The sequence below is a fragment of the Buteo buteo genome, chromosome 9 (genome assembly GCF_964188355.1).
Source record: "Buteo buteo chromosome 9, bButBut1.hap1.1, whole genome shotgun sequence".
NCBI classification, from domain to species: Eukaryota; Metazoa; Chordata; class Aves; order Accipitriformes; family Accipitridae; genus Buteo; species Buteo buteo.
This window is the reverse complement of record NC_134179.1, coordinates 45,503,829-45,512,431: the sequence shown is the minus strand read 5'-3', so window position 1 is coordinate 45,512,431 and position 8,603 is coordinate 45,503,829. Positions and strand designations below refer to the sequence as shown.

The following is an 8,603-nucleotide window of genomic DNA, read 5'->3' as shown; positions in this document are numbered from 1 at the left end:
AACAACCACATCCCGCAGGGTCTGCGCTGGACCCACCGAGGACCTGGCTGAACAGCAGGAGCCACTGGAGTTTGTGACTGCGCTCTGCACCGTGTATATGGCAATTAACAGTCATTAAACATTGGGCCTCGCTGCAGGGCCCTGGAGTGGGGCTCGGTGTAGTGGGTAGGACGAGAGAAGCAGAGCCAGACTGTAATGCAGGGCCTGGGCTGAGAACCCCAAACTCATCTCATGGGTGAGTACATCTAGGGCTCAAACCGGCATTTTGAGGCTTGTGTGCCAGCACTGGTGGCACTGGCCGTGGGGGCTCCCAGGACCATCTTCTGTCTCCGGTGCAGGTGAGCCGCTCAGCGCCAAGTGTGCAGGCAGGACATGGGCAGGCAGGTGGGACCTAGAGGTGGGCAGGCAGGGTCCGTGTCCCCCCCTGCTCCCCAGCCCCCCTTCTCCCCTCCCAGCTGGTGTGGGGGCCCTGCAAGGCATCGGCACCCGGCACAGCTCCGGAGCCCCTGCCCTGCCTGGCACTGCTTGCACGGTGGTGGCCATGACTCGGGGCAGAGGCGCCAGCCTTGACACAGTGTCCAAACGGGGATGAAACCCAAACAGGTGCCCGGCCCCGCTCAGGCTGCGGCACCTTATCAGGCTTTGGCAGCACTGAGCGCCTGCTGGGGACACTGTTGTGTCTGCGGGTGGAGGCAGCGGAGCAGCGCTGGGGGCCGGCAGGGCACACAAGGGATGGGGATGCACTTGTTCCCCCCTTCTGGCCAGGAACGGCTCCTCCGGGTCCCCATCCCAGCACCATCCAGCAAGATGGAGAGGAGCTGGGCTGGTGTACCCCCACAGCCATGCTGCCCTTCACCCCCATCACAACCCTGCAGCCAAGGAGGGTGCTCGGTGCATGGTGTTCAGTGCGCGGTACACAGTACAGGGTGCTCGGTGCAGCCCAGCTCCCCCGCCTGTGACGGGACAGCCCCCGTGCACCCAGACCCAGGGCTCTGTGGGCTCCCAACACCTCTTTCCCAACCTCAGTGGCTCATTGGGGTTCCCAAGGATGTGAGGGGCTCGGGCTGCAACCCCAGCCCTGGGGAAAGGCTGCAGGTCAGGGGCAGAAGAGGGGCTGGAGGTCAGAGAGGGCTGGAGACCCCCGGCCAAGGGTGGTCCTGATGGAGCTGGGGAGACGCAGGGCCCTTTGCACCCAGTGTGGGACACGGTGACTGCACACACTGCAGGGCGCAGATATTGTGCGCGCTGCAGGACCCTGATGCCTCCCGGGCTCTCACAGTCTTGTCCCCCCGGCTCAGCCTGGCTGACCCATGAGCTGGTCTCCATCCCCTCCCGACGCCAGGCACCAGTGGCCGGGCAGACCCCATGGAGCACCCGGCTGCTCTCGCCACAGCTGATGCCCCTTGGTCTCAGCCAGCCCCTTCCTCCACTCCCCTCCTCGCTGGTTTTACTCTCCATTTCCGAGCAGCATCTCCTCCCTGGCCCTCCCTTGCCTCACTTCCAGCAGCTCCTCTTGGCCCTGGCTCCCCTCCCTGCGATTCCCGGCTGCCCTCCTTGCCCCTGGCCGCAGGGCAGAGGGTGACATGGCTGTGTGGGTGCTCAGCCCCCGCCGGATGCGATCCGTGGGACACGGGTGCTGGGGCGGGCGAGGGGCGTGTCGGGCAGCGCGGGGGCCGCCGTGATAACAGTGGGAGCTGTGCCGGGGCAGCGGGAGCAGACGGTGCAGGCGAGCGGGATGAGCCAAGCCCCAGCATCCTGGGCAGCCTGGCCCCGAGGCAGCAGCATGGGGTCCAGCGGCCCCCAGCACCTCCTCCATGTGCTCTGCATCCTCTCGGTGCTGGCCGGACGCCTGCCCCCCACCACGGCCCAGTGGTTTTACCCCCTGGGCTTGGAGGACACGACACCGGATCCGAGCACCAGCCCCACGGCTCCCACAGCGTCCACCCTGGATGAGGAGGAAGGTAGGCATGGCAGAATGGCAGCACGGATTCCCTGGCACACCCAGCTCCTGCACTCCAGCAAGGAGGAGGAAAGGAGGTGTGGGGTGCCAGGCTCCAGGGCTGCCGGTGGCACCGCTGCGGCCGTGGCAAGTGCCGGGAACTGGGAGTGCCGTGCCACCCCGGTCCCCCTCCAGTCCTGCCACCTCCCACCCCATTGCCCCTTTGCTCTTGCAGACGGAGATGCCCGCAGCATGGAGCCCACGAGGAAGGTGCTGCTGAGCAAACCCCCGCTGGCGACGACCCCCAGACGCCGGGAGCCCCTCGCCAGGGGGACAGCGAAGGGTCCGGGCCATGCTCCGCTGCGCACGCGAGGCCAGGTGCCTTTCCCCTGCAGCATCCCCCCCCTGCTCCCCCAGCCCTCCCAAAACTCCCCAGCCTCTGCTGGGCCCCTCGCCGCGTCCTTCCCCTTATCTGTGTCCTGCCCACACAGCCGCACCAGCCCGGGCAGGGCAGCGTGCCCTGCTCCAGCCCCGGCTCAGCCGCCTCTGCCCCCTTGGAAAGGAGCTGTGGCAGCTCCCGGCATCCACCCGCATGGCACAGCCCCATGGCAGAGCTGGGGCTCAGCCCCCACCCTGGGCTGCGGGAGGGTCCCACGTGCTCCCCGGGATCCCCCCAGCCCCGCGCTGAGCTCTCTCCGTCCGTCCTAGCAGCACCGACCCATGGTCACCCCAGAGATCTTCGAGGGGAGCGCGGAGGAAGAGGAGTTCCTGCAGATCAAGGTGGTGGAGGGGTCCTGGTCCCCACGGGGGCTGCGAGGGGCAGCCCAGGATGGGCACTTGGGCAAGGGGCTCTGGGGGAGGAGGGCTGGCAGGGTGGGACGGGGACGGTGCTCGGGGGGTCTCACGCTCAGCGCCTCCTCTGCACAGACGACAGCGAAGGGGCTGCCCCGGCAGGTGCCCCCAGCCCCGGAGATGGACCCCGCTCTCCAGGTGAGAGATGGGTGCAGGGCACCCATGCCGGACCCTGCAGCCGGGGCTGCCGTCCCGTGGCTCACCACTCTTTCCCTCTCCAGATGCACAACGGCTCCGGCTGCGTCTGCCCCGTGCGTCCCGGCCCTCCCGGCCCAAAGGTGAGGTGGTCCTCCCTGTGGAGAGGCACAGGGGTGCGGGGACCCACGGTGACCCACTGGGAGAAATCCCATGTCTGTTTTGGCCGTGCAAAACCATTTCCGCTCAGGATTTGGACTCTCGCTGTGGGGTCTGGGGTGGGGGGGCGACTCAGGTGTCCCCTGGCAGGGGGCAGCAGGTTCCCGCAGTGGGCACCGGTGGAGGAAAGCATGAGGAGCCGGGAGCTGGGAGCCGGGCTCTGTCTTTCCCCGACAGGGAGAAAAAGGCGACCGAGGGTCCCCGGGAGAGAGAGGCCAGCCTGGATTCCCTGGGGAGAGAGGAAAGTCCGGCAGCTCAGGGCAGCCAGGTCACCAGGGCCCCCGGGGTCCGCCGGGTCCGCCGGGACCGCCGGGGCCCCCAGGGCCCCCAGGCGCCTGGGGAGCCAGGAGCCCACCCGTGCCCGCTGCCCTCCCCGAGGGATTGGAGAACGAGGTGAGAGCCAGGGTGAGGGGCGCAGGGAGGCGATGCCAGGGTGGGTGGGCGATGGCGGTGCTGGCTCCTGTGTCCATCCCCAGCTGGACTGGCAGGGATGGGGAGGGCTGGGGTGCGTGGCCGTGGGAGTGGGCAACCCAGAGGAGGGGGACCAGGGGATGGGACGCAGCCGTTCACTGACTCTGCTCTCTCTTTCCTCTCTCCCTCCAACCCAACAAGCAGCTGGGAGCGTCCAGCCCTGTGGGAAACCCAGGACCCCCAGGTCCCCCCGGGCAGCCTGGCCTGCCCGGACCCCCAGGCTACCCAGGCCATGAAGGCCCCCCAGGGGTCCCTGGGCGGGACGGGAAGCCGGGACCCCCTGGTCTGCAGGGGGCTGTGGGACCACCCGGTTTCCCTGGGGCTGAAGGACCTCCAGGGTCTCCAGGCTCGGCTGGGCCAGACGGACCCCCGGGGGCACCAGGGCTGCCAGGGCCACAGGGTCCCCCCGGGGTGCCTGGGCACGAAGGACCCCCTGGTCCCGCAGGACCTGCATCGCTCCCTGGCAAACCAGGGCTCCGAGGGGAGCCAGGATTCCCCGGACTAAAGGTAAGGGGGGATTCCCAGCCCATCCATGGCCCTGGGGCTGTGGGGCCCAGGGGGACACGGGGTGCTGAGCCCCCATGCTCACCACCCCGTGTGCCATGTGCCGGCAGGGTGATAAGGGCGAACGCGGACTACCGGGCATGCCGGGGAGCCCTGGCCGGACCGGAGAGACGGGCTCCCCAGGCATGCCTGGTCCCATGGGGCTGCCGGGGCCACCGGGGGACTACAGGGTGAGTAGGGGGTCCCGGGGCTGCGGGTGTTCAGGGGTGGGGGGCAGCCCCCCGCGCTCACCCCAGCACATCCTCTCCTTCCAGTGCGACTCGCGCCACGCAGGGCACCGTGGATCGGCTGGGCCACCGGGCCCCAAGGTGAGCCGGGGGAGCGGGCACCGTGGGTGATGGGTGGCAGGAGCGGGGGCATGGGGACGGCATCGGCTGCGGCCGTTCCCCTGTGCCGGCGCCCAGACCACACAGCTCCGCGGGGGGTGTTATCCCATGGAGCAACACACGGTGCTGTGCCAGGGGGCTGGGAGTGCCCGGGAAGCCGAGGAGCAGGGACACTGATGGGAACTCTCTGCTTTCCTTCCAGGGAGAAAAGGGTGACCCTGGAGAGCGGGTTTGTAGCCGCGGGCACCAGCACGGGGGGAGCTGGCTGGGGGGGCTCCTGTCCGCACACCTTGAGTGTGAACCCCTGAGCCCCACGCGCTGCCTCTGCTCCCCCACCACCCTCTCTCTGCCAGGGCAGCGCCAGCCTTCGGCTCACCCCGGTGGCACTGCCGAAGTCCCCAAATGGGCTGCGGCACTGGGGGGGGGCAGGCAGCGAGTCACCCCATCCCCTGGGGGACATGCAGATGCACACACTCATGCACACATGGAGCGTGCACACCCATGCAAGCATGCAGTGCACCCATGCATGCACACAGCACGCACAGCGTGCACACATATCCATCCCCACCACCCAGCTCAGGCTCTAATCGTGCTTCTCTCTGCGGTTCGCCCAGGGGTGCTGCTACGGGGAACATGGATGCAAACCAGGCCACCTCCCTTTCCCCAGCACTGGCAGCCAGTCCGGCTCCTGGGTGCCCATCAGTGGGTACCAAACGGTGAGTCCTCAGGGCTCCTGGGGCCCCGTTATGGCGAGGGTTGCCCAGGGACCCCAGCCTGGCCTTGGGGACCCTGCTGCTGGCGCCCAGGCTGGCTCTGCATGCCCCACACCACGGCTGACCCCACCAGCAGCCCCGCAGGGCTCACAGCCCCGGCTGGGATGGAGGGATGGAAGATGGAGGGATGGAGGATGGAGAGGGGGAGGATGGAGATCAGTCTCAATCTTCTCTTTCTCTGCAGGGTGGCAAAGAGGAGTCAGAAATTTACGGAGCGATCATACCCCATGTGAGAGACACTGCCTGGCTCGCATCTGTGCGCCGCTCTGGCCCGGGGAGGTTCAGCCCCGGGAGGGGAACGGAGCGGGAAGGATGAGGGACAGCAATGGGGTGTCTTATAGCTGCCCTCCCAAAAGGCAGCACCAAAATAGCCCAGTCCAACCTCCACGCTGCTCTACTTCAGGGTCCTCGAGGTCCCCCCGGGAACCCTGGCCCACCTGGCCCCCCCGGCCCCCCCGGAGCACCAGGTCTCCTCTACCTCAACGTAAGGTCCAGCATGGGCTGTGCACGTGCCTGTGCCAGAGCACGCACATGCGCGAGCATGCACGGCATGGAGGGCTCCCCACAAACCTGCCTGTCTTTGCTTCCAGAGGATTTACCCCATCCGTCCCCAGCCGCCCTGCAAGCAGCCGGTAAGCCACGGCCTCGCTGTCCCCGAGAGAGACCCTGTCCCCTCCCCATGCACCGGGAAGGGCATCCCTGTGCCCGGCGGCAGCAACAGGCCCCCCCTTTGCCTTCGCAGGCAGCTGCCGACGCAGGCTGGGCAGTAGGTAAGGGCATTTCTCAGGTGTTTCGGGGGGTCCAGCCTCCACAGAAACACCTTTTGTGAAGTCTTGCCTCCCTTCCCGGGTACCGGGGCCACGCCACCCTGCATGGGTCCCTGGCACCGCAGCTGGTTCTCCCACCCGGCTCCCACGGGAGCATCTAGCCCCTGTGCCAGGGCACCCTGTGACCCCCCACCCTCTCCGGGCTCTCCAGATGCTGACATCCCTCAGACAGAGCCCCCGGACTCCCACGCCGATCTCCGGGTGCGTCCTGACTGCGGCCGCGGGCAAGCCCCCCAGGCTGTCCAGCTGCCCCACGCACCCCGGCTGGGCCGTGAACCTCTCCATCCCTCCCAGCGCCAGACGTGGGTCTTCAGGTCCAAGGAGCTGATGCTGAAGTCGGGCAGCGCCGTGCCCGAGGGGAGCCTGGTCTACGTGCGGGAAGGGAGCAGTGCCTACCTCCGGACCCCCACCGGCTGGAGCCGCCTCCTGGTACCGTGCACCGAGGATGCCCCTCGGGGTCCCTCGCAGGGAGGGGGGTCTGGGCTCCAGCCCTGGCAGCTGGCACCGGGCTGGATTTGGCCCTGGAACAGCAGAGCTCGGGGAAGGAGCCGGTTGCCTCCTAAACCCGTCTCTCTGGTCGTTGCGTTGAGCAGCTGGAGGATTCGGAATCGCTCTTTGTCGGTGATGACCCCTCCGCCTCCACCCCACGGTACCAGGTGAGGGGTGCGGGCAGCCGCCGGGTCCGCTCATGTCCCGGCAAGGGACAAGAGCCCTCCTTTGCCTGCCGGGAGGGGGGGGACGGGCCCTTGCGGGACTGTCATCTCCTTTCCATCCAGGAGGCGAAGCAGGTGAAGACGAGGGGTCCTGACACGGGGCTGCCCGCGCTGGCCCCGACGGACTCGCTGGTGAGCCCTGCTGCGGCTCCGGCCGCGCCGGGAGGGACGTGCCGTGGAGACGGGCTGTTGGCAGGGCAGTGCCAGCCCGGCACACGCAGAGCCTGGGGTCGTGTTGGTCTGGGGAGGGTGCTGCACCCATGGCACGAGCATGGGTGTCCCTGGGCTGACCTGAGCTGTGTTATTCCAGGTCCAGAAGGAGGAGGGACAAGGGCTGTCCCAGATCCTGCCAACCACCATCGCACCGCGGATCCCATCAGTAAGCAATGTCCGGCCCCGGGGGTGGGAGACAAGTAGCCTAGCCATGGGAGAGCGCGGAGAGGTGCCCGGGGGACCCCCTCCATGCCTGGCCAGCACCGTCGGAGACTCGCACCCTCCCAGGAAGGGGGGAGCAGAGACCTCGATGTCTGGCCGTGCCTGAGCCTCCTCGCTGCCCTGCCTCCCGTCCCCAGCTCCGTCTGGCCGCCCTGAACGTTCCCCTCGCTGGCGACATGAGCGGGATCCGAGGTGCCGACCTGCAGTGCTACCGGCAGTCCCAGGAGGCTCAGCTCTACGGCACTTTCCGGGCGTTCCTGTCGGCCCCCACCCAGGACCTGGTCTCCATCGTCAAGAGGACAGACAGGACCCTCCCCGTCGTCAACATGAAGGCAGGTACCCCCGTCCGCCGTGGGGGCTGCAGGCGGCAAAGCCCTGTGGTCCCTGGTGAGCCTCGGTGGGGGGATCCTTGCTCGGTCCTGCGCTGGGGCTGCCGCACCCCGGCCGTGCTTGGCATTTGCATTTTGGGGAGCTGGGAGGAACCGAGGGCAAGTTATTGCCCACAAGGGCATCGCCCCGACCCCCGGCTCAGCACCGCTGCTTGCACCCGCAGGGCCAGCTGCTGGCCAAGTCCTGGAGCTCCCTCTTCGAGGGCCAGGCCGGTGCCGCCCCACGGGGCCCCATCTACTCCTTCAACGGGCGCAACGTCCTGACGGATCCCCTCTGGTGAGTCCAGCCACAGGGTGATGGCCGGCAGGGCATCCCTGAGCAAATGCACCCATGCCAGGAACCGGGATGGGTAGGGGGGCTGCAGTGGGTTCCCCCCCCTCCCCACCCCTGGCGCTTGCATGGATGCAGGAGCCGGTGCAAAGAGCCGGAGGTGTCCCGGAGGGTGTCCCCCAGCCCCTCTCATCCCCATCCCCATCTGCAGGCCCCGACGGCTGGCCTGGCACGGATCCACGCAGCGGGGCGGCCAAGCCCGCAAGCGGGATTGCCAGGGCTGGCGCAGCTCTGGCCGTGGGGAGGGTCTGGCCGCCCCCCTGGGCGAGGGCAGGCTGCTGGCCGGGCAGCGGCACAACTGTTCTGAGGCGCTGGTGGTGCTCTGCGTGGAGGTGGCCTTTCCCTACCGGCATATGTGGTGACCCCGGCACCGCGGCACCGGGGACCCCCCCTGCCGCACGCTCCAGGCAGCCCCCCCGCATCCTGCGGGGATGGGGATACAGCCCCGGGAGCCTCGTGGGCAGTGCCAGCGGGGAGAACTGCGGCATTGGAGCGAGACCACTGAGAGGACGCCAACCCCATGGCCGGGTTGTGCCATACTCGTCCCCGGCTGTGCTGTCCCTGCAGATCCCCGTGCCGCGGGGCGGCAGGGCGATGCCAGGCTGTGCCCGGCCACCTCCCTGCACGTC

At 68.5% G+C, this 8,603-nt stretch overlaps 1 protein-coding gene across 1 annotated transcript; it reads left to right on the top strand.

Moving 5' to 3' along the window:
• Positions 1-2,495: 2,495 nt before the first annotated feature.
• On the top strand, positions 2,496-8,336 carry LOC142035121 (uncharacterized). Its single transcript, XM_075036970.1, has 20 exons — positions 2,496-2,719; positions 2,867-2,929; positions 3,013-3,069; positions 3,323-3,538; positions 3,761-4,123; positions 4,231-4,350; positions 4,435-4,488; positions 4,709-4,735; positions 5,121-5,222; positions 5,464-5,508; positions 5,683-5,763; positions 5,870-5,911; positions 6,022-6,049; positions 6,258-6,535; positions 6,700-6,762; positions 6,883-6,951; positions 7,130-7,198; positions 7,392-7,586; positions 7,808-7,920; positions 8,126-8,336. Exons 1-20 carry the CDS (start codon positions 2,660-2,662, stop codon positions 8,334-8,336), a joined length of 2,256 nt encoding a protein of 751 aa, XP_074893071.1. The 5' UTR covers positions 2,496-2,659.
• Positions 8,337-8,603: the final 267 nt, after the last annotated feature.

Coding starts and splice junctions, on each gene's coding strand:
- LOC142035121 (XM_075036970.1), top strand. CDS start 2,660: ATGGTCACCCCAGAGATCTTCGAGGGGAGCGCGGAGGAAGAGGAGTTC. Junction 4,124..4,230: donor CAGGATTCCCCGGACTAAAG/GTAAGGGGGGAT, acceptor ATGTGCCGGCAG/GGTGATAAGGGCGAACGCGG. Junction 7,921..8,125: donor GTCCTGACGGATCCCCTCTG/GTGAGTCCAGCC, acceptor CCCCATCTGCAG/GCCCCGACGGCTGGCCTGGC.